Source organism: Hyperoodon ampullatus, assembly GCF_949752795.1.
Source record: "Hyperoodon ampullatus genome assembly, chromosome: 1".
NCBI classification, from domain to species: domain Eukaryota; kingdom Metazoa; phylum Chordata; class Mammalia; order Artiodactyla; family Ziphiidae; genus Hyperoodon; species Hyperoodon ampullatus.
The window spans coordinates 69,383,761-69,409,778 of NC_136914.1; the positions used below are offsets into that span (position 1 = coordinate 69,383,761).

Below are 26,018 nucleotides of genomic sequence, written 5' to 3' on the forward strand. Positions count from 1 at the left end.
TGGGGACACGATTACAGGCCAAGAGAACGCTGTTTTCATCATCAGTGCCAATCATACAGTGCAGGGAAGGTGTTTTAGGAGGCTGCCATCCTCAAACTCTCTTTCTTGGAGCTTGTAAAACATCTTTCCGGTTTCCACTTTAGATCAGGAAATCTGGGAAGAGTCGACTAGAGAGGTTTTGCACCATCAGCATAAACCATTCTGATGCTGGCTCTTTACTTCTTCATCCTTCCTTCTTAGGCCGGTCCCCTAGTCCCTCAGGCGGGTCCCACACTGCACCTGAGATATAGGTACACAGGTGTCTCTCTACCCAAAGGAAGAGAAAGGAAAGAATTTTGGATACCAACCCAAATCGTTTTAAATGTTACCTCTCACAATCAGTTACCTTGTGATGTGTGCACCTGTGTGTACATCTACATTTAAAGACAATACTTTTTAAAAAGGTAAGTTAGCACAAGTCGGCTAAGAGGTATCTGCCGGGTGTAATTGCACAAAGGTCTGTTTCACCAGTATCTCTCTTAGCAAGTCGGAGGGAACGGGCTCTCGACCCAGCAGCGCCCGCTGCCAGGCGGGGAAGCGCACAGACACCCCCCGCACGCGCACACGCCCACGCCCCTGCTCTCTCGCCCCGCAGCTTCGGTCTCTGACCCCAGTGCATCCACACAGGAAAGGGGCTCACAGTCGGTGGGTCGGGAGCTGCTTTTGCCACACACTTCCAAGTGAGCGTTTGCTTGGATCATTTATCTTGTACGCGTTAAGAAACCACCATTAGGTGTTGGGGGGAGGCGCTACTCTGCCTGAAGCCCAGCCAGTCCGTGGCGGCTCCGTGCACACCGCACCCGCCTGGCTGCCAGCGCCCGACTGGAGCCGCCTCCCTCCCGGGGTCCCGGTTTCCCCGGATCCCGGACGCGGTCTCTCGTTTCACGTCTCCCCCTTTAAGTGCGACCGGGCAGGGGCGTCGGGCAGTGCTTTCGAATCTTCTGAGGCTTGCGGGGTTCCCTCCCCGGCGGGTCGGACAGCACCCGCCGCGGGCGCCCAGTGAGTCCCCGGCCCCGGGCTCGCGGCGGCGGCGGCGCAGCTCGCTGGAGTTTGACTCTCGGGCAGCGGCTCCGGCGCGGAGTCTCAGGCGGCGGGAGCTAGGCGAGCCCGGCCGCTTGCCCTCCGCACTGCGCTCGGATTGGTCTCTCCCAGACAGTGCTAGCCGAGGGTTGGCTGCGGGCCGGCTGAAGAACAGGTGCACCTTACCGCCCGGACTCGCGGAGCAGCCGCCGAGGAACGCGGCGCGGCGGGCCCGGCGAGCGCCGGCGGCCAGGCCGGCCCCCCTGTGTCGGAATGCGGCTCTCTGGTACCTGGCGTTCCGCGGCCGGACCGCTCAGCCCCTGAAGGCGGCGCGAGGCCCAGGGGCGGCGCGGGCGGGCGCCCCGGGGAGCTGGCCGGGTGCGGCGCCCCGAGGATGCCGGCGCGGCTGGAGCGCATGCAGGCGGCGGGCGGCAGCAGCAGCAGCAGCAGACGACGCGGGGCCCTGGCGCGCAGGAGGCCGCCTGCCGGGCTGCAGACGCGCCCCGCCGCTCCCTGACCGGCCGGCGGCGCAGGGGGCCAGTCTAGCCCCTCTTCCGAGCTCCTCGCCGCCACCTCCCCGGCCCGCGTCCCCTCCCCGGCCCGCATCCCCTGCCCGGCCCGCGTCCCCTCCCCCGCTCCTCTCCTCCCCGCCCGCCGCCCGCCTCTCGGGGGGAGGGGCGTGGGGGCAGGGAGCCGATTTGCATGCGGCCGCCGCGGCCGCTGCCTGCGCCCGAGCCCGCCGCCGCCGCCGCCGCCGGAGCCCGCGCCTGCGCCCGGCCCGCGCGGCCCCATGCCTCTGGCGCGGCCCTCGGGGGGGCGAAGGTGAAGACCGGCTCCTAGGATGAGTGAAGGGGCGGCCGCTGCCTCGCCACCTGGAGCCGCTTCAGCAGCCGCCGCCTCGGCCGAGGAGGGCACCGCGGCGGCTGTGGCTGCTGCGGCGGCGGCAGCGGCGGCGGGCGGGGGCTCGGACGGCGGCGGCGAAGGGGCGGCCGAGCCCCCCCGGGAGTTACGCTGTAGCGACTGCATCGTGTGGAACCGGCAGCAGACGTGGCTGTGCGTGGTGCCTCTGTTCATCGGCTTCATCGGCCTGGGGCTCAGCCTCATGCTACTCAAATGGATCGTGGTGGGCTCCGTCAAGGAATACGTGCCCACCGACCTGGTGGACTCCAAGGGGATGGGCCAGGACCCCTTCTTCCTCTCCAAGCCCAGCTCCTTTCCCAAGGCCATGGAGACCACCACGACGACCACTTCCACCACGTCTCCAGCCACCTCCGCCGGCGGCGCCGCCTCTTCCAGGACGCCCAACCGGATTAGCACCCGGCTGACCACCATCACGCGGGCGCCCACTCGCTTCCCCGGGCAGCGGGTGCCCATCCGGGCCAGCCCGCGCTCCACCACGGCACGGAGCACTGCGGCCCCCTCGACGGTCTTGTCCACGACAGCCCCTTTCTTCGGTAGCAGCACTCCGGGCTCCCGACCCCCGGTGCCAGGAACCCCCAGTACCCCGGCCATGCCCTCCTGGCCCACTGCGGCATACGCTACCTCCTCCTACCTTCATGATTCTACTCCCTCCTGGACCCTGTCTCCCTTTCAGGATGCTGCCGCCTCCTCGTCTTCCTCCTCTACCACCACCACGCCAGAAACTAGCACCAGCCCCAAATTTCGTAAGTAAACACTGTCTGAACTCTGATTTACTGCTGAGTTTCCATTCTGCCCTCCTGCTGTCCTTTCCCCTCGCCAACGCCTGTCTTCTAGCATCCTTCACCCCCACCCCCACCCCCCACTCCATTCCAGGTTTGGAACACGGAGTGAGAGAATTAAAACTGGCCACAAGGGAGGGAAAAGGTGCCGGCCTTTTCCTGTGTGTGTGTGCGTGGGGGTAGGGGTGGTGTGAAGCAGAGAGATTGTCAGCCAAGCTCCAGGGGCCCTACTTCAGTGGGTCCCAAATGAGAACTAACTCCCTTCAAGGGGTTAAAGTGAGTGCAGACCTGCTGGGGAGCTCTGGGATCCGGCTCCTGATGAGAGCTGGGGAGGGAAGAAGGAGGGAGGGAGGGAGGGGAGGGGGGAGGGGGGAGGGAGGGCCTTCCCCAAAGCACTGAGCCCTTTCCCCGCCCGTGGGAAGGAGAGAAAGAAAAGCACATGTAAATCGACCGACGTTAAACCACGGAGGGAAGTTGTATCCATGTGGGGGTGGGCTGGGGTGTGTGTGTGGTGATTTGATGGAGATGTTGGTACGATGAAGCTGTAGACACTTCCAGCAGCCCTGACCCGGGCAGGGACCAGGAAGGGTTAATTAGAAGCCATTGTGGGAGGTAGGGAAAGGAGGCGATCCATGGCGAAGGGCTAAACTGATCACCTCCTACCCTGCCCATGGCCATTCCAAGGTGTAGAAACGGACTCTGTGGCCGCCGAGAGTGAGTTAACTAGGGGGAATTATGAAGGGGGCCCTGCAGAGCTGCCGCCTCTAGGGTCCTGACGGAGGAGGAGTTTTTTCAGCTCTGCCAAGCGTTTGCTTTGTTCGTTTCCCGAAGGTGGAGAGTGAACCTCGTCTCCCCTCCCTATATGCCTGAAAAAATTAGGCAAAATGGGACAGAGTTCTGGGCACTCAAGGGTGAGAAAATCAACTCATTTGAAACAGGTCACTCTTTGAATGTAGCTTCTTCACCCGTGGCTCAGTTGCTGCCACTACTGGCCAGTTTCCCCAAGCATGATAGCTTTCTATCTGTCTAGGAGGTGTATATTTTCCCTATACCTTTATACATGTTTTAGATGACTAATTGACCTCCCAGCACCCTCCCACCACCTCACCTTGTTCTTATTATAAGGAAATTTTAGGAAGGTTCTTAATCTGACTATCAATCAGGATCTGAGAACAGTTTGTGCAACCTGTGAAGGTTATTTAGGACAAACCCCCAGCCTGCCAGTTCAAGTTCTGTGCAAGGCTTTTCTCCAAAAACTGCCTGGCTATGCCTTCTTTATACTGTATTTCTGTTTTGAGCCATAACATCTGGAGGGGAAGGAAGACTGCTCATCATTAACTCTTGAGTAGGAATACCAAGCTTTCAGTCATCTGGCAATTTTTCATTTCTCTGACCTGTGGTCTTAGCTGGGGTGTTATTTAATCCTTGAAACTTTTTTGTTTTTGGATTTGTTGTATTTGTGGCTAAAGTCCAAGGGGAGATATTCCTTATGCTTTTACTCTGCTTTGGAAAAAAAAAAATAGGCTAAAAGATAAACTGAGAGACAGAGAGGAGAGGGGAAGGGAGGGAATCTGCCACAAACCAGAATGGCAGTCAGACTGGTAACTTGCTGCTTCTCTCTCCTTTGGCTGAAGCAGTCATTTTTGAAGAGTACATTTTCTCAGGAGGTGTGTAGAGGTTTCTCTCAACAAATCTAGCTGCTTGAGTTTTGTGGATGAGTAAAGGATGTGCAAGCGTATGTGCAAACATATTCAATGGATTGAAAATAGATGCGTTTATCTTGAAGACCCCAGGTTTTTTATCTTTTCTTTTGTTACAGTTGATATGAATCATGGAGTGTGGATGTACTTCTCAGCCTTGTGTGTGTGTTGGGGGGCTTGCATATGGGGGGATATTTCATATTCTTTCTGAATTGATTTCCTTGCTTTCCATTCCAGAGGTCTTTAAAGAAAAACCAAGGTAATTATTTTCTACCCCTCCATGCTCCCTTCCTACATTCTGTAGAAGGGAATGGCAGCCTGTTTAATAAATAATGATTATTGACACGGCTCTCAGCCCCAAGGAGAAGGGTGGTGGTGGTGGTGGGGGAGAATCTGTAAATGGTATCAGTGTTCACTTAGACATAGAAGCAATATTTGTTTTATGTGTATCTGAGGTTCAGCTCTTGCTCTTTTTTAAACCTTCAACAAGGAGTTGAATTAAGGGATTTGCAAGTGTGCAAATCCAGCAGAAACTGACCTGGTTTGCCTATATCAACAAGGGAAATTTTAATGAAAGGAAGATCATGTAGTTTCCATAAAAGATGAGTTTAAATAGGTAGGTTGTATGAGTCCAAGATTGTAAGATGATTAACAAAAGGAAATAAAGATTTCATTTGAGGGATCATCAGCACTGCTGAAAAATGGGCTGAATATCTTGCATTTATATTTTTCGCTTGTTTCAATTATGTCACCAAAGTTCCCAGGAGAGAAATTGCCCCCCCCTTTTTCTAGCTCCTACTTTCAGACTTCAGTAGATTTTTTTCTTTTCTTTTTTTTTAAGTGAAAGGCATGGATTGTGTTGTAGCACCTGAGGACAACTAAGAATGATGCTTTTTTTTTTTTTCCTTGAGACTAACTCACAAGTTCTTCAATTGCCAGGGTCTACGCTTTTAAATTGAACACAAGGCGTATAGAGTGAATGTCTTTGTGTTCATCTTAGGTCAGTCAGAAGGATCCTGTCTGTAAAGGCAGCACAGCTCTGGAGTGGAAGAGGCTGGTTCACTCTAGAATAAACACCCTTGCTAATGGGTAATAGGATTTTTGCAAGCAAAAGCTATATTTGCTATGGGAAGGCCCAGTTTAGGAGACTGTTTCTAATTTTCTGTAGGATTAAAGGCAAAGAAAGATTAAATTTGAAAGGCAGAGGGAGGAGAAGTGGGGTTTGGAAGTTGACTCTTCTCATCCTGCAACCTTTAGAACATGAGCCAGACCAAAACTTTCTTCTGTGTTACTGGAGTCTCTTGGGTTCCCAAATAGTTGCCCAGGACTTTCCTTTCCTTTAGATGCTTTAAAAACAAATATCTTGAACATAACTGCCTTTAAGATATTATTTCCCCCCAAGTGTCTTTGAAGCATTTTACAGCTGTAAGTGTAGGGTTAGTTTACACATTTTTTAGTCCAAAGGGAGGTTTACTGCAGACAGTAGAGGAAAAGTGATTTTGACCAGTGTGTAAGCAACCTTTTACGGCACATTGAATTGTATTTTCAGACTTGAAAGGCATATGCATATGTAGAATGTTGTCAGTGCACATGTGGATTGTTATTTTACTCAGCAGAAAGCACTGTTTAACAGATAGAAGACCAGAGTCCTTGGCTAAATTCAAGTACTAAAGACAAAGAGCCACTTTCAATGGCTTATTCTTTGGGTCATATATGGAAGGTATATAGCTAATTCCAATGAGTAAGATCACAAATCTTGAATAGTGTATTTAGTAAAGAAATAAATATAAAGTGTATCATTGATGTTTAAACATGGTAGGGTGATAATTTTAGTACCACCAAGTCTACTTAAATCAAACTTTACCTAGTCAAACTTGTAATTTTGAAGAGTTCCATTGATAACATTGAGAATTTTCTTATCTATCGTCTTTATTTTTATAAATTTATTTATTTATTTATTTTTGGCTACGTTGGGTCTTTGTCGCTGAGCTCAGGCTTTCTCCGGTTGCAGAGAGCGGGGGCTACTCTTGGTTGCGGTGCGCGGGCTTCTCATTGCGGTGGCTTCTCTTGTTGTGGAGCACGGGCTCTAGGCACATGGTCTTCAGTAGTTGTGGCACGCGGGCTCAGTAGTTGTAGCTCGTGGGCTCTAGAGCGCAGGCTCAATAGTTGTGGCGTACAGGCTTAGTTGCTCCGCGGCATGTGGGATCTTCCCGGACCAGGGCTCGAACCCGTGTCCCCTGCATTGGCAGGCGGATTCTTAACCACTGCGCCCCCAGGGAAGCCCTTATCTATTCTTTTTAAACATTTTCAGTCTTTCAGTAAAAGTACTCTGAGTTGCTTTATAAGCAGCCTCAGGTATAATTTGTTTAAATAAAGTTACTCCTCTGTTGTCTCCTATCTATTGATACGTGAATCGAGGCCTTCAGAAGAATTCCAACATAGAAAGGACTGACCCTAATCATGTATGGTAGCCAAAGTGAGAGGATTCAGAGTTCGAGATCAATATTTCTTATGAAATCCAGTTGAGAGCTTTCTTTATGAGCACATGCTGCAGCCTGAGTAAGTTTTGATTTCCTTTGGCCTTAATACAGGATTACGAGGCTTTTCTGCTTTAGTCAATTATACTGTACATTTTACTCTTCAGACACTTACCTTTTGCTACATGATCCTAACAGAAAAAGAAGGGGGTGGGGTATGGGCATAGAATCGGCAAGGCTCTTTTTAGAACATTGTTAATTTGGTCTCAGTGCCTTAAGGCTGTGGTTGAAGCCTTCCTCCTCCGCTCCTCGTGACTGAGCTAGAAGTGCTAATTGAGAGCTCCTTTTGCATGCTTGTTTGGTGAATCCAGCCACCTTTGTATCTGTGCAATTTCCCGGACAGCCTTTTTTTCTTTCTTTTTTTTTTTTTTTAACACAGTGTTGATCCACATATTTGTCAGAAAGAAAAACAAACAAACAAAAAAAGCTGGTGTGTGGCAGCTTCTGTTACTAAAGAAACCAACTTTTCTAAATCCATGTTGAGCCATAAGCAATAGTGTCGGTGCAGAGTTTGAAAGTAGTGCTGTCCTGGGAGGTCTAGTGTTTGGAGGAACAAGATCTCTCTTCCTCGTGGCATACTCTCCTGGCTCTTCCCCCTCTACACAGCACAATGAGAAGAAGGATGATTTTCAGTTCCCTTCTTATGTAGAAATTCTTTCCTCATAACCTCTCCTATCCAGTGCCAAACATATCTCAATATTCTATCTCAGGTGTCAAAAATGGAACGTGAAAGTTGGCCCTGAAATATATAAGAGCAAGGAAAGAGCCATAAATCTAAGTCTGTAAAATGCATTTGAATTGCTTGTGAATAGAACTGAAATTCATTTTTCTTCCTTTGAATCTGTTTTTATCTTCAGACTTTTGTGTTGGGTGAGGCACAGAGCTGGTACTGCCTTGGCAAATACCACTGAGACATTTTTGGATCCTAGAAATTTTACTTGTCTACACCCAAAAAAGTGTTTCCTCCAGAACCATGTACATATGGAAGGCAGGATGGAGGAATAGACTCAGTTTAAAACTTTGTAATATCAGGATGAAAATGTCCCTAAATCCATTCATGTGATTATTAATGAAAGTAGTAGGACACATGGTTAGTTTGGTTTTCCATTTTTGCCACTTTTTCTCTGAGGACTTCAGGTACTCCTACCTTACCCAGTTTTTTAAAGAATTAGATCTACATGGCTCTGTCTGAAGGCCCCTTACAGACTTTTGATTATTTTATTTTAGCCCTTTATTTCTTAGCTTATATTATAAGCAGTAGTCATTAAAAGAAATTTTCTTAGATATTCTTAACATTGCCTTGTCATTTCAGGTTGTTTTAAAACTCAACCCTTTTGGTATGACATGTTAGACTAAGTTGATGTAGAATGTTCAGGAAAAAAACTACCCATTTATGCAATTGAGTTATTAAATTGTCTTGGTGTTTTATTTTTTAATTAAAAAACATTTTTTTTGAAGATTCCAATAACTTGGTGGAAGACTAATGGCCATTTATTGTCCCACATAGATTGATTTACAAATCATACTAATTTTGGCAGTACTTATTATCTGATTCCATAAAACAATTGTACAGTTGAATATGCGCTATTATATACATTCATATAGTTATGTTTTTGTAATGTCATGTTTTGATTTTTAAATTTATTTTAATGAATATTTATTAAACCCTGATTTGGGGTATTACTATACTGGTAGTTAGTTAATTAAAAAAGTCTATAAAAGTAATGGTTTAAAAAACAGAAAATTAAAATAAAACTTCAAAGGTATGCAACATTCATTCTCCCATATCTTGGACAGAGGCGTTTTTTTGAATGTGTCTCTTAGTTTGAACTTAGCGTCTTTTTCTTTTTCTTTTCCATAAGCCACACCTCTAATTACTTGTTTCTTCTTCAAAGACACTGGTGAAGGAATTTTCACCCAGATTTTTCATAGATACTATAATATCCCCCCTGCCCTGGAAATCTTTTATATATATATTTTCTTTTACAGTTTTCTTGCCCATATAATTCAAAGTAATTTTCTTCCTTCCTTCCTTCCTTCCTTCCTTCCTTCCTCCCTTCCTCCCTCCCTTCCTCTCTCCCTCTCTCTCTCTCTCTCTCTCTCTTTCTTTCTTTCAACAACTCACCGTTTGGAGTTTCTTCAAAGCATTCAGCTATGTTTTAATAGAAATTACACTTATCTTTCATTTCTACAATCATATATCATTGGCTTTCATAAAATTTAACTAAATTACATAATCGCAATAAGAACAACTGATATAAACAGGTTTGTTACCCCCACTGAGTGTTGGTAAGCATACAACCCAAAAGGAGTTTACAGAGGTGTGCAGGCTTCCTTCAGGTTTGCCTGCTGGCTGTGACCTTCTCACAGTGCAGTGGCCCTGACAGTGTCCATCACACTGGAGGAGTGGTGACAGCAAGCTGGCTACGGATTAGGAAAGTGCCTCCTTTGTAGGTAATAGTATTGAAAATGTAAGTCAGTCATGACCATATATTTCAGGAACTTCAGTGGGCGGATGACAACATTTGGTATAGAAAGAAAAAACCCCGAAAAACCTGTAGCCTTGAATACCATGATAACTGTGCAACCTCAAAGAACCAGTTTATTCTCTCTGAACTTTAACTTCCTCCTCTGGGATAATGAGGGGGTGATGATAATAACCTGCTTCGTATACCATTTCTAAAAGAGCTTATAAGCTACAAACACTCTACTGTTTTTATGTCAAGAGAAATGGGAAATGGATAGACTAGGTATTTTCATCCAAAACCACATTAGGCCATTGAATTCAGTTGAAATATTGGAGCTAGTTTGCTATATCTAGCTTGAGGGATCTTCCATCACAAGGAGGGATGATTATTCTTGCATGCCCTTGGATCTCTCCTGTATTCCTCTCTGATACCTTGACACACACAATAGAATATGGTGCGGAAATCTCCCTCAAATCCCCTTGGAAGTTTAATCACAAACTGGATCCCACCATTTCTCATCCTTTGCTTGGTAGATGGTTTTGTAGTCTGTTTTGCACATATGTTTTTCAAAGAGAGGAACTGAAATTTGGGAGAAAATGAGTGAGATTGTTGAATTATAATTATCTGGAAATCTGAAATCCGCAAAAATCTGAAGATTTTTGATGAAAGAAAGGATACCCTTATGGTTCCTTTTAGTTCCGTTCCCAGACTGTCTTATTGTCACTGAATCTTTGGAGTTTGGAGAGAACTTTAGTAAAAATGGGTCATGTCTGCATTGCATTCTCTTCCCCCTCTTAATTGAAGAGTTATTGTGGTTTAGGTTCCAGAGGATTAATCGCTTGCTTGTGCCCATCAAAGAGCTCTTTTAGATGTATGCTTTTGTACTTCAGGGAACTTTAATATTAGCATTTTGAAAACATCTTGCTTCAAGTCTGTGTTTTTTGGAAACTTCATCCTGAATTGTATTTCAAAGTATTACTTCTTTTTGTTATGAGCCTTTATTTTTCAAGACATGTTGGTGATTGTACATAAATCATAGATTGCCATTCCCAGGCATACAAAGAGGCTAGTCAGTAACAAGCCTGTAAACTGAATTCAGAATTTAGTTTAATAATAGAAGTTCAGCAGCTTCCAATGATAAGATTTTGTCTTTGAGGACTTTTCCTAGAAGTGATAGTATGTATCATGGATGCAGTATACACTGTAAGAGCAAGAAAATAATCTTCTGAATCTATGCAACTACTTTAGCAGTAATACATTACAGCCAGGGTTATGAGAAGAGAATTTTTATGTTAAGCATTTGATAAGAATTCTTGAACATATTAGCCTACTTCCTAAGATACCTTTCCTGTGACTACATTATGACCTTTGGCCTGATCTTCCAGTGAATTGCCAGGGAGTTAGAATTTCACTAAGAGAAAATCACACCCTTATCATTTTGGGTTCAGACTCTAATTGATTTCTGTGCCTTGAATTTTACTTTTAGACATGGGGAAGAATTCTTCACAGAATCTCAGTCTTGGAAGGGGCTTGAGAATTTAGGTAATAACTAGAGCTGCCATTTGTCGAGTTTTACTATGTGCTAGGAGGGTCCACACTTTACATACTTTGTCTTATTTATTTATTGAAACAAGGATTAAAAGACAGGCATTTAGGCCTGTAGCCTAGTCTGATTATCTAAATTATGCAGGTAATCGAGCTGGGCTTAGATTGGTTATATAATTTGCCTAGGCCATGTGTAAGTGGCATAGTTTGAAGAATCAGGAAGATGGGAAGATCATTTTATAGGTAATCTCTTCCCACTTTAAATCCTAAGGCATTGACACAGTGTTGATATATCTAGGTATATTACCTGTTTCAAGCCCCTAGCTCATAGCCAGTGACGTTTGCCATTATAAACTGCATAAATGGCACATCTGCTCATACCTGTTCTTTGCTATAGTAAAGGGAGCCTTTAATAACCAGAGAATTTCCCCTGGTTTCCAGTACAAGGAGAAATTCAGGGAGATAGTTTAACAAAAGATAAAGAATGTGTTCTTCTAAACTTGTATTCCTTGATCTTCTTAACTCTCTATTTCCTCCTGCGGCTGCTTATAGGTGATTCAATAGAACAGTGACAGAAAGCAGTTACAGACTTTATTTCTCTGCTTCCTGAAATCTAGCCAAAATTGTCTTCTCTGCTCATTCTAAACTTGCTTTTGATTGCAGTAGTTACTGCATCGTATGCTGAGAGTGGCCTGTGGAAACGTGTCAGGGAACATTTGGAGTAATAGCCTTGAGGTTCTCCTGACCCTAAAATACCAACCCTACCAAGTAAGTGTTGGGTGTTGCATGTATGCAGTGTTTCCTGCAGAGTGTCTGAATTCCCTTTTGGAACCATCCTGCAAGTTACCCACCATTGACTAGCCCCTGGTACTTAGAAGAGGAACTTTGGTGAGACCCTGATAGTCTGCCAAAGATACCACCAACTGGACCCAATCATTACTTACTAGTTTGATTTTGATGTGTAGCAAGGGTCCCTAAGAACAGATTTTCTGAAGGTTAAAATGAAAGATGATTGTGATGTTTACTTCTGCTAACTCGTAAAAAGAAAACAGAAATAGAGCAAATACTAAGATCAGGTTATAACGTCTTTGAATAGCTATGCTGAAGGGTAGGAATACTGTAACGTCAGGAAACCAGTATCGTCAAAATCCCATAAGACTGTGAATGAATTCTATAGACGAAGAATGACGGCTGTACTCATAAAGAAGAGAGGGAATGAGATTGCTTAACCAAACTTATTGTTAAACAAAAGTTTTTTGTCAGCATCATGGCAAAATCTAAAGGCTCTAGGAATAGAAAAGTGAAAAGGGGGTGCAGCAATGTTTATATTAAACACTGTCTTGACTGAATTCCATTTAACTGAGTCTTCAGTATGAGACTCTTTTCTGTGTTAAAAAAAAAAAAACTGACAAATGCCCTCTTCATGCCAAACGGTCACAGTTGGTAGGGCTTCTGCCTTCAACAAATGAGAGGTGTGTTTTCCAAATGTTAGTTGTATTAGCTCCCAAACCTGCTTAAGCTGGTTGTTCTTGTTACTGTAATTAAGTAATGTATTTAAATCATATTCAAACCAATGAATTAATTGTGGTTTTTATTAGAACTAAGTTGATTACTTTGGATATACTCCATAAAGAGAAGTCACTGAAAAACTGCTTGTTGAAGAAGTTGTGGGTAATTTTAAGGGAAAATATATTTATATACCCATAAGAAATCTGAACTTGGATTGTTTCACATGTGGCTTTAAGTTCTCATTCCTCAGTAAATAAATTGACAGTGAAAAAAATCACAGTATACATTTGTGGTGTGGTTTTTCACAAGAAAGGTAACAGAAATTTAGTCCGTGAAAAGTCTTGAATACCACAGCCAAATATTTGGCAAGTGAATGTGCATTTGTATGTTTTAGGTTCAAATAAAAGAAATAATAAATAAAATAAATTTTACTTTACCCATGTGATAGATTTACAAAGCCATTAATTCGTGTTTTTAATAATTTTAAATATATTGGAAAATGTTTACTATATAATTATCTAAAACTTCTTGGGTAGAAAATTATATAAGATGCTGATTATGTAAAGCTATGTCAACTAATAGATTTAATAAATAGTAACTATAGTCAAGGAAAGTATGCAAAATTGTTAATGGTGATGATTTCTGGATTGTGGAATAGGAATGCCATTTAATTTATTGCCCTTTGCTGTAGTTTCAAAGTTTTATTTAATGGTCATGAATTATCTCTCTAATTAGAAGTTATTAAAATTTTGAAAAAGTAAAGAATAAGATCCATGAATCAGTTCAGTTATTGGTCTTGGTTCTGTGAAGATTTTTTTTTTCTAGTCTAGGAGTTTGTGTCTTCATTGGTGGTGTCAGCATTAAAGTGTTGGCTGAGTTGGGTTCCTGCTGTGAAACGCAGATGTGGAGAAATATAAATGCATTTCATTTGCTCATGGGAAGTAATGCCTTATTGAAGGCAGTGTCTTACCCTGGGCCTTGGATTATTAGCCTTGATCTTATAAGGATAAAAAAGATGGTAGCTTTACTGTGTTACTTAATGACTCTTCCAGTCTGCAGAAGTTGGACAGTCTTTAGTAGTATTGCTAAGGATCGATATAGCCTGTAGAAATCAACCAGTTGTGGGTATACTAGCCAATTACCTGGTCTTATTTAAGGATCAAATGACAGGAAAATGCAAAGGCTAATTTGTAGCGCTGGGTCTTATAAGGGAGGGCTTAGGTCACATACGAACAGGTGAGATGACCAATTCAAAGATTTACTAGAGGCTGTAAGCCTCTCAAAGAATCATAAGGTGTTTATTCACATAAAAAAGTTAGGTGGTTGGAAAGAGGTCATTTGTAGGACACATAGTCTTTAATTTGGTCATGAGTTGTGCTCAAAGTCTTTTAAGATAGCTCCCCAGTACACCGGTGAGCAAAAAGAGAACAAAAAAATGATTCTGTATATATAATGTTAAACGTTAGAAGTCAAGATAGTGATTGTCTTTGGGAAGGCGGCAGGTAGTGACTGGAAGAAGACTGAAGATATGGGGCTTTAGGATATTGGTAATATACCAATGATCTGGGTACTTATCACATAGGTGTGTTCTATTTCCCAGAATTCACCAAGCTGCATGCTTATGATTTGTGCACTTTTTATATACATCAGTACAAACTTAACTGTATAAAAGAAATCTTTCAAAACATTCCTTTGGCCTACACTTCATGTTCCCAGGGTGGTAACCTGAATGTGTGGATTGTTCCATTTATAGACACTGGATTGTAATTCTCAGTGTTCGTTGTTCATGCCTCACAGTCCAGTAAAGGCAAAGAGGGTCTTCGCAGCTTCAGCAGCTTCCTTTGTTCTCAGGATCCTGGCTTAGTGAGACGCCATGGAGATGCCCACACTCCTTTTCAATTTTATCCTTTCTGAATGGACATCTTGTGTTTATATTACATAAAATTTTCTTTCACCCGTATCAGGAGTGTTTCTGATACAGCATAAGTTACCATGCTTTTCACACATCTTACACATGTAAACCATACTTATTTCCAAGAGTGACTTTATATATACAGTTCTGCAAACATTAGAGTGCGTGATACAAGAGAAAGCCAATTAGTTATCTGCATTTATGGTTTTGTCGAGAAGCCCACAACTTATATTCCAGCGAATAATTAAGTGTAATGTGTGATTCCAACTGAAAAATATATTAAGCCCCTTCAGAAAGTAGTGATCAGAGCAGGCATAGGTAGTTTCAAGGGAGTTGTTTAGGCAGAGGAATGGGCAGGTGAGGCCAGGGGAGTAAAAGGTCATTAACAAACAGGTTACTGCTTTAAAGGGACATAACAGCTGGCTCACATCTGTGTGTCTGGCCTGGTGGGCAAAGAGGGCCTCTTGGAATTAACGAAACAGCGTCACCTTTTCCTTAGGGCAGGGCCTGATTCAGGAGGGAGGATTTGGGAGGACTTCGCTAGGCTGCTATGCGAAATCACAGTCAGGGTTGGTTCAAGGAATGTGCACAGTAATCTGTGTTATTTTCACAAGATGCAAGGCCTCCAGGATGACTTAGAGGGAGGAACAAGCAACAAATTGTAAAGATTCTCCAAGGCTAATTTGTCCGACGTCATTTAGATATGGTCTTGACTCGTGCTGAATCTGTTTAAGTATTGACTTCATTCCAGTGCCTCTTCAAAGTTCTGCAAGAATCAGTAGAATTGGTGTGTTTTAAAATGTTTAGTTTCCTCCATCGTCACATCAACACAGCCCTAGATTTAACCCAAAATAGTAGCTTTCAAATATCTAAAAATTTGCAAGTGGAGACACAAGGAGAATAACAAGAAGATATGCTTGATTTTTACTGCTTCATCTTAATTAACCTGTGACTTCAGATCTTCCGGAGGCAAGAAACTACTCTATGAATTGATTGCCGTGCCACCCCTCTTGTTTCATCTGAGGTCGTCTTTCCAGAAGCCACTCAGCACCTTTTGGGATTGAGTGCTGACAATGCATGACATTCAAAAGGCAAAGGCACTGTTGATCCCCTGTGTGCACTCATCACATGGTGAGGAATGAGAGGGGGAAGACACTGATGTCTCAGGAACCCTGAGGATGGATGTCTGGCTGGCCTGCCAGAGAGCTTCTCTTGTAGATGCAGGAGCTACAGCCGTTCATTTACATATCGACAGCTAAAATTAGTTGTGTCACCCCACCTTGTTCACCATAAAGAAGAACCTTCAGATTAAAATCAGATTAATCACTCTTGAGGGCTTACTTGGTTGCTCCTTGTTACCAGATAGAGGGGCTATAACACTGTGTAAGTGCAAATGTTAAATTGATATTAAGAGCCAGTGGTGTCTTTCCTATATTTCTTACTGATCAGATAATTTTCACTGATGTCAACATTTATAATAAGCCAGTTGACATATACTATTGTTATTTGCTTGGAATAGTCTCAGTTTATCTATTTTTTTTTTGACTTAGATAAGGGTAATTTTTTTTTTTTTTTTTAGTTATTTGTTTAGGCCTTTGTGTATTTGATCAGAAGAGATTTTTGAAAGGAAGGCAGCAAAGCTGTAACAAAGTCAGTATTAAATCCGTGTTTCTCCTCTATCATTTGGTATTTAAGCTTCTAAGTGACCTTCTGTTGTACCACATTGATGCTCATCTTTCATCACGAGCAGCTCTGAGTAATTTATGATAAATAATGAAATGCTGTTTCCTACAGTGCACTGCAAATGGCTGAGTATTACAAAAGTCTAAAGAGCTCTATTACTTCTAAATGATTAGATAACACAAAAATGTTAACCCTAAAGAAAAAAGGTCCAGTAGCACATGCTGCTTGCTAAGCACAGTTCTTCCTGCCTGGTACCTTCTGATAGGCTTTGTGCATCTGAACTCTGCAGGGACTGGCATCTGAACAGTTATCTTCTAGAATAGCAAGGAGAGGTTTATGCCTTTCAGCTAGTTGGGTTGGCTAGGAGCAATAGTGGTTTGTTTATTTGGAGTGGGGGAAGGGAGGAACTTGCAAAATTTGTTTACAATTTGAAACCTTTAATTAATTAAAAAAATGGTGTTACCAGTGGCAAGGACTTGGATGCTAGGATGCAACAATTTAAAATGTATGGTTTGAGCACAGATATTGAAAATGGATATTAAAAAGCAAACATTAAAATGATTTTATCAGAACAAAGCTTTATAGATGCTTAAAAAATTATATAGCTGTTTTTCAAAATTAACTCTTATCAGTGTTGCATTTTCTCTCATCCACATGTACAAAAATGGAGACATAGCAAACATATATCTGATTTGTAACCCTCAGCTTTCTTGTCATCCTCTGTAATGTATTAGTACAGTTGTTAAATGTTGTCCATAGTGAATATGTGTGTGCTCATCCTAGTTGCCATAAAATAGCTGCATACCTAAGTGTTAGGGTTTGAAGCCTTTAATTGCCAGGTACAGAAAGTCTTTATGTACTACATCCCATTGTGAAAATTGAATTAAATTGCTGGTCATGGAGCTCTTTATACTGCCAAGAGAGTCTCTTTGTGAGCAAAACGTAGAGAAGGGTGGTCTTTGGCCAGTGGTACTTCTAAACTCAAACACTTTGCTGAAGTTTGCCATGGAACTTCCTCACATTTCCCCAGACATTATTACTTGCCAGATGAAATCATCTGTTCCCCCTACTAGAACTGCTTTCTTGCTTCCAGATGTCAGCTATGAGGTATGAAATGAATTGCATAACAATAAATTACACATACTGCATTTTGGAAAGTGTACCCTAGCTGTTCCATCCATTATTCTTCACTGCTGTGCTGGGAAGTCCATTTTAACTTCAATTATCAGTTACATGCAATCAGTTGAACCTCTGGACCTTGCCAAAATAGACATGGTTTCATGCCAGGAAAATCAGGCTGTTTGAATGTTCTAGAATATTTTTGCTTTAGATGAAAAAGGGTTGTTGTCCTGTCCCATGGGAGAGAAAGATTCAAGGAAAGAAAGCTGTTTGATGCATGGACTATATGGCTCCCCTTCTTGACCATCTACCATCTAAAGTTTGGTGTAGGTAGCACTGTGGCATTAGCAGTACAGTCCACTTCAGGCATCTGAGCAAGGACTCTGAAGTTTATAGATTATCCAGGATTTTTTTAAAAAAAATAAATAAATAAACTTATTTATTTATTTATTTGGCTGCGTTGGGTCTTCGTTGCTGCGCGCGGGCTTTCTCTAGTTGCAGCGAGCAGGGGCTACTCTTCGTTGTGGTGCGCGGGCTTCTCATTGTGGTGGCTTCTGTTGTTGCGGAGCACGGGCTCTAGGCGCACGGGCTTCAGTAGTTGTGGCGCACGGGCTTAGTTGCTCCACGGTATGTGAGATTGTCCCAGCCAAGGGTTCAAACCCGTGTCCCCTGCATTGGCAGGCGGATTCTTAACCACTGCGCCACCAGGGAAGCCCTATCCAGGCTTTTAAAAAATCTCCATATGCCTAGTCTACCACTTCCTCTTTGATGCTCCACCATGTTGTAAACTGTGAACAAAAGAATCTGATGAACAGGAGGTGATTTCCATGGAGCCTAGGGAGAGGCTAGAGAGTCTTACCCTAAGGAAGTTTATGTTCCTCTGTATAAGCTTGTTAATTCTTACTTTTTTTTTTTTGCTTCCAAGGAAAACTGGAAATAAGATAATTAGAAGAGTGGTTTTCAATGGGAGAAAAGTAATTACGGCACAGTGGGAAGGCCACTGGGCCTGGTTTAGGAATGTAGGCCTACTGCTGTCACTCAGTTGTTTGACACCTCAGGGTAGACTCCTCAAGCTCTAAAATCTCAGGTTTTTTTGTAAATGAGGCTGTTGGACAAGGCATTCCCTGAGTGTCCTTTTGGCAAAGAATCCCTGAGGCCAAGTTATAATATATAAATTTGAGATGAACACATTAGTGGAATTTTTTGGTTACTAATTCTGCTGGCTTTTTCCCCGTCCCACCACCAGCCCCCTTTCTCTCTCTTTCCCTCTCTCACATATGTAAGCATACATACATATGCACACAGGGGTATTTTGGGGGCGGGATATTTTTGGTGAGATATTTTGCAGTTCAGGATTTAGTAACCCCCATGTTTCAGTGTGCTGCATAGGTGTGACTTGATTACATCCTAAAGTCCAGGGAACTTTGCTTGTTTACAATCTTAAAAAAGAATTCCTTATCCTTCCCCTGATAGATGTAGAGCTTGGTAGCCAGCTGTAGATCTGTTACTGCAAAATATATACAGGCATACATAGAAAAGTAAATGGATGCCAAAAATAGAGGTATGAGGAGGCCCGCAGGAGTTACTGGCACACACAAAATATTTCGTTTGGAAGTATAAATAAATTCATCCAGTTCTAGATATAATCACAATATCTTTCTCACTGAATTAAACAGAATTCCTAGTTGCCGAATTTTCCAGAGTGTTACAAGAAGCACAGAGGACTAAGGAGTGGTATTTCTAAGGCAGTATTATAAATGTGTCTAAATGTAAGGCATTATTTCCTGGCATGTTGGTTGGCATGGGGATTCTGATATCAGAATGTGGTTCCATCTGTTAGATGTAACCTAGCTGTACGTTAGTGTTAGTTAGAGCACAGCTCTGACCTGTGACAGAGTCAGAGTGACATTAATTCAAACCTCAGGTGGCTAATGTTGATATTTTACCTTTTTCTTAGAGCACCTTCCTCATTATTAAATAAGGCATGTTCAGTATAGAAAATTAGAAAATATAAGTAGTAAGAGGAAAAGTCAACTGAGTTCTACCATCCAGAATAAGAGAATTATTATCTTTTTGTTGAATATTAGACTCATTTTTTCCTCTGTGCAAATGTATTTTTTTCAAAAATGAAATTATACTCTAATACTCTTTTAGCTATCTTTTTGCACTTTATGTTAAAATATTTCTTTGTCAAAATATCTAAAACTCTATCTATAATGTGGTTCTGTGCTGAAGTATATGGCCGTACTAGAATACAATGAGCTTATCACCTGTTGAGAATTTAGTTTGTTTCAGTTTGGTCACAATTATATAAAATTCTACCCTGAACATCCACAGTATGGAATGAAAACTTTTGGCCAATATATGTGCCCCAAAACCGTACGTTTTTAATCTGAATTCCTAAATTCTCATCCAGAAAGACTGAACAATTCACTTTCCCGCCATTATGGTGTCAGAATGCCCACTCTTCCCATAACCCCTGCTTCCAGTGTTGTAGGCGTTAACATATCATTGACAACAAAACAAGCAAACCAACAAAAAACCCTTTGCCAAGAGGATAGTTTTAAAACCGTATCTTGTTGGTATTGTCTTTCATTTCTCTAATTCAAATGAGAGTAAACATTTTAGATAGTTATTAAAATGGAAGGTGGATTTTGTTGGGGAGGTTCCCGGGCCTTTTGTGTCTGCGTGCACTGTATGGCCAGATGCCTCTGCGCATCATCCGGGGCTTCATCCCACTGGGGGTGCTGCAAGGAAGAGCTGAGGATCAAAAGTACTAAACTGCCCAGTGTAATTTAGTAACAAATTTTCCTCCCCTTAAAAGCCAGAAATAGTGTTGTGGATAGAAGGTGGGTCACGGTCATGGTCATAGTCACGAGGAGTCAGCAGATAAGGAATAAGGTGCAACTCTTCTTGACTAAGTGGCCTTAGGGGCTGCAGTACCTTGGGTTATTTGCCTAAATGTTAACCTCTATGTCAGCCTGTACTAAATGTTAACCTGTACTTATATAGCTAGTAAGATTCTGATAAAGAACACAAGCCTGAACACACACATACGCATAGACCAAAAATAATAATTCCTAAAAGTCCAAAGGGCTTCCATTGTAACTTTCTCCGTGAGTACAGACAATGCTTGGGGACAGTCCCCACGCCTTCCATCCCTGTCCTGTCCAGGATGTCCTCAGTGTTCTGCTCAGTAGTGTTTCCTTTCCACTCTTCTGCTTCATGGTGTGGATGTTGAGCTGGAGATGAGGCTCAGCTTCCAGGAAAGAATGGCGTCTTCTGCTCTGCACCTGGGCCTTGTGACAGCCGCTGCCTACTGCTGTTCCCATTAATAAGTGCCATGGAAACCCAGTGAGCTCTAGGGGTGGCAGAGAGGTGGGTGAGCATCAAATCACTAAAAGACCCTAGATTTTCAAGTGTCGCATTATAAAAGTAGAACCGGCTGAGAAAGAGCAGGGCCAGGCCAGCATCCTGTAGCCCCCTGCTTTTTTGGCATCTGCTTCCCTTTGGCTGAGTCTTCTCCATGAGGAGCAGGGAGACTCCCTGCTCCAGTTTTCTGCATGGATTGGTCGGGCTGAGGTGCCCCTTCTCTGGCATATCACTAAAACTCAAACAAGAAATTGATTAATTTGACTTGGATTAAACAATCAGAATCTGTTAAGGCTTCGCTGATTATTGACAGATCTGTCCTTTGAGCTTTATCGTTTTAAGATCAAGGCAAGTTACCTTAGCATCTGTCATGTTGTCATTTTTTTTTGACATTAAAAAAAACTCAAAAATGTTATATCACAGATTGATAAATTCTAATGACGCCTCCAAATTGACAGACAAGCATATTGAGATTATCAGTTCAAATATCCTCAGCAGTCTTAACCTCAGCTGCCCAAAGGGAAAGTCTACCAATTTAATCTGGCAGACTGTTTTTTGGATTCCATTTAATGTGGATGTTAACTTTTTGTTTTGTTTTCCACTATCTGATGCTATTACCATCTAATTAGGTTGAAAATCAGCTATTAGAATTGGAATGCATTTAAGAGTTGTTGTTTTTCTTCTGATCATAGTTATACTCTTCAGGATGTGACTTACAGTCTGTGTGTACATGTGGGAGTGTGTGTACTGTAGAACAGTGGTGGATGTTAAGTCTGGAAGATTAGGTTGAATCTAAATTTTGCCCCTTATTGGATACCTGAGCTTGATGGAGTCTGTCAATTTCCTCATCTTCAGAAGCTGAGATAATGGTTACATCTTAGCACAGAATGCTGCTGTGAAGTGGATCTGACAAACCAAGGTGCTGAACAGATTGATAACTTACACATTGATAGCCAATGGATGCTTGGATATATGAGAATTGGGGCAAATTGAAGTCATTATGAGAGGCCAAACTTTATTTATGTCACGGGGTGATGTTTTCCTTTTGGGTTATTTTGTACAGTACTTAGGAACTGATAGTTTGCAAAGTAAAATTCAAGCTGGAAAGCACTGTAGAGGGGAAGAGACTGATGCTGTGAAAATTTAAATCCTACAGCGGTGTTGACTCAAAAAATATCAGTTTCCAGGCATCAGGACATGAACTTCTCAGCCTTTGAGAAAGGCAGACTCAACGAGCATGCCCTTTCAGTATGATTGCCCCAGAAATGTGGGATGCTCTGTTTGAAACTGAGCTCTGTGTCAATCCCTGATGTCTCAATTTCTGACACGCTAAACACAAGCAGAGAGAAAATGTGCTTCTGAGGAGTGAAGAACCCTCTCTCTCATTTTCTCACTATCCTGTCTCATGCCACTTCTCTTCATGTTGATTGTTCTCAAGAACTGATTCTTAGTGCTGAGTAAAGAACACTTTTCTAAAGCATTTCTTCCAAAGTATATCTTGATAGATTCTGCACACTATAAAGCAGGATTTCATTTGCTGAGATGATATAAGATGACTTATGTTTCTGGAGAAAGCTAAAATTTATCTCATTGATTTCTTCCTATTCTCATTTTCCTCTTTTCCATATAAATATTAAAAAAAAATCTGAGTATAGTAGATTTAATTTCCAGAGGATGAGACTTGGGGGCTTTGTTATCTCTGTTTATATTGAAACATTGTGTTATTTTAAAATGTTTATTGTGGCTTAAGGGGGAAATGTATCTGTTCAGATAAGTTAGTGACATGAACAAGCATGCCTGATTCCTCTTCCTCACAGCCCTTATCGAGAGCCTTCATTTTGCAGTGACTTTTTAAGCACCTACTGTTTGCCAGATGCTGTTTTAGGTAGCCAGCTCCTGGGCTGCCGTAAAGATGAAGACTGATTCAAGCATTGACCCCCTGCAGCATCCTAGTGGGGGATTCATATAGGAACACATACATAATTTCTTTCTGATAGTTTCTTCCAGCGAGAAATGCTGAACAGGATTATAGGATAGAAAGTTTGAATTTACATAGGCATTCAGGGAGGCCTTCGCTGAGGTCATGGTAGTTGAACTGAGTCCCAAGTGTGAGAAGAAGCCAGCTATGGTAATACCCGGGACAGAAGTGTATCGGAAAGAGAAAAAATAAAGTTGAAAGGGCTTGAGGGACAGAAAAATGGCCGGTGTGCCTGGGCATAATGAGTGTGTCTAAGAGTGGTAGGAAGTGAAGTGCGAGAGGTAGACAGATTAAGGCGCTTAAGGAACTTGGACTTGATTATTATTGTGATGGAAAACCAGGGGGGATGTAGGTAAGGGAAGGCTTTAATATGTGTTATGTTTTTATCCCTCTGGATCCTGTGTGGAGCTGCATTCTAGGGACTGCAGTTGCAAACAGGAGACAGGTGAGAAGGCCATTGCAGTGTTCCAGCCAAGAGATCCAAGCAGCTTAGACTAGAGTGGAGACAGGTGTGGTGGGTGTGATGCACTGTCACATTGGATGTGCCCTACAGATTGGAAGAAGGACTTCTGTGAAGAAAATATGGGGTGAATGAATCAAGACTCCCTCCTCCGTTTCTGTCCTGAGTGAGAGGGGGCGTGGTGGCATCACTAACTGAAATGGGGAGGATTGAGAGAGGAGCACGATTTGGGGGTGGGGTATGGGGATGAAAGTTGTTTGAAGCCTCCTGTGTTGTCTATCCTTGTTAGATGCCCAAGTGGCTATTTTGAGATGGTAATTGGATAGAGAGCGTAATGGAGGAGAGTAGATGCCTACTGAAAGAGCAAACAAGAAGGGCAGTGGTTCAGGGGAGTGGATATGGGCACCTGTATTAGCAGGGAGGGGATACCCAGCAATGTGAACTGGGAGGAATTTCTCATATTTGCAATGCAGTGAGGACGTTTTCCGTAGTTTTCAACCCTGCTTGCATTTGCATTTGAATCCCATGGGGGAACAATAAACTATATATATATATATATATATATATATATATATATATATATATATATGTACCCATGCTTGGATCCCACCCTAGACCAATCAGAATCCTTTTTTAAAGGGGGGCAGGGGAACGGCAAACTTCATTAGTTTTTATAAAGTTCCCCAGGTGATTCTAATGTGTTGCCAGGGTTGTATGGGCAGCTAGATTAAAGGAAAGGAAGGGATGAGCTGCTAATTCCTTTAGGGAAGTGGCTCTGTAACTAGGGAAGTGGAAGCACCTCAGCAGAACCTACAACCTGTATCCTTTGAGAAGAAAAAGGGTAGAAATGAGGAAAGGCCAAGTGTTGCAAGGCTGGGGATGGGAATCACATGGTCCCTACCGCACCAGTGGCTGGAAACCAAAGCCAGTCAAGGTCCTTTGTTTGGTGTGGTTGCCCATGTCCGGGAAGCTCAGGAGATGGCCCGTAAAGAGGACAGCAGTGAGAGGAAAGGGAAAGGGTGGATTTCCCATGTAACACCTCCCTGACAAGCCAAACACTGCAAACACTTCAGCCCAAGGCAAGGCTCCTGTGACAATTCTCAGACTTAGATCCCCTCTCCATCTCTAGGATTGGCTGAATCTATCATCTGGGAAAAATTATTTACAGAAAACCTAAGCTTTTCTTCTCTAACAACTTGGCAGTAATTTTCATTATAATACCAGCATTATTAAAGGCAGAGTGAAATGGGTGGTAGTATCATTTGATGTGAGATATTTCAATAGGTATCCTTACCTTTGTCCAGTAATTCTTCCAGACCTCTCTCTGAAAGGAGGGAAGGGGGGAGGGGGGAAGGAAGGAAGGAACGAACGAAAAAAATGTGTTCATACATTTTGTGTGGGGGAGTTCGTCACACAAATACATACTTGAAAAGGTTTGCTAACACAGATTTTTAACAATATAGGCATTAATTACATTTATCTTTAAAATCATAGCATGGGAAAACATTTACCATATAACGTGAAGTGTGAAAAGCAGGCTGAAAAACTGTATATAAGTGGTTATACATGAATCTCTTTGAAAATAAACATTGGTAATACGCAAAATTGTAAAAAACAGCTCTTGCTGAGTTATGGGATTATGGTCAACTTTAATTTTCTTACATTTTTCACTTAAATTTGATTTTACCTATTTTTAAATTTCCGTAATTTTTCATGCAGTTCGGATATCCTGGGATTTTAATAAGAACAAAAGTTGAAATAGTATTTTAAAAGAGATTGATAAATATGTTCTTAATTTTACATGAGTTTAATTATGAGTTTTATTATCTGATTTTCTAAATTTGGAATAATAGTATCTGCCTCTCAAAGGTGTTACAAGAACTGAATGGGATAACCAGTGAGAAAGCATGCTGTATAATCCCTGGTACGTATTAGAATCCCTTCAGTATTAATGCATCACTGCCAACACTGCTAGCAATGAACTTTATTCCATGCAAGTACTGTTTTTCACCTAACATTCTGTTAGTTAAGGTGCAATAGTAAAATTGTTTTATCATCTGTGCTCATTGATATACTGGTCATTGGTGGAAAGTGGCATCCCAGAGGGATGAACTGTGGTTGGGTCAGCCGTCCATGGCGATGCCATTGCTCTTTGCCGTTGATTGGTTTAGGAGTGGGTGTTGTTCTGGCCAAAGAAAGGTTAAGGGGAATGTGCTGGAGGCAGCAGGAAAGGATTTCTTATCCAAATTAAAGGAGGGAAAGCCATCGGAGAACTTGCGTGTTCTGACCTATATTTGCAAACTTTCAATGGGATCGTGATGCCTGGAGCTGCTGCATTCATGTCAGGACCATGCAACTGTAGGCCTGGGTATGAAGGCCTGACCCTTGATGACTCCATGGAGCTGTGAAAGCAATCAGAGTCTGTCTACCTTTGGGCATCTTGTTGAGTAAACAGTCTTAACAGTCAGTCTGTAGGCCTCTGATGGTCAAACGTTTGTCATATGCAGCCAACAGCATTGCCGTTGACGCCACCTGTGGAATTTGATACCGGGTCCTCTAAGACAAATAGAGAAGTAAGGAAAGAAAAATGTTTGTGTCTACTTATTTTAAACATGTGTGACATCAAACTTTTTTCTTTTAACACACCTTTTCCCTCCTATTAATGCCTAGCTAACTTGGCAAAATAACTTAATTTAATGTTCATGCAAATTTACTGCTCTAAGTTACTCCAGAATTCAAGTCAAATGGATTTGGGAGAGTCTGAGAATCTTAAACAAATACATTGTGAATTACAACTCTGCAGAACTCTGTATCAGATATTATGTCCTCAAGTTTAGACAGCACACCAGTAAGGCGTCTCCAGATTATGCTGAGATTTTAAAGTGTACACTGATTACCACTGTCACTGAAAATTTCCGTTAGCTGGATTTCTGTGAAATGTTTCAGATGTTTACATTCTGATAATACAGAAATGTA

At 42.5% G+C, this 26,018-nt stretch overlaps 1 protein-coding gene across 7 annotated transcripts in view; it reads left to right on the plus strand.

Annotated features, from left to right (window-relative positions):
• Positions 1-1,900: 1,900 nt before the first annotated feature.
• Positions 1,901-26,018, plus strand: part of NRG3 (neuregulin 3) — a gene marked incomplete at both ends in the record, with an annotated part of 1,082,027 nt that continues 1,057,909 nt past the window's right edge. For all 7 annotated transcript variants that reach the window (XM_079713078.1, XM_079713075.1, XM_079713079.1 and 4 more), the window contains one exon: positions 1,901-2,723. In XM_079713078.1, coding sequence (XP_079569204.1) covers positions 1,901-2,723 — 823 coding nt within the window. The remainder of the gene's footprint in view (positions 2,724-26,018) is intronic.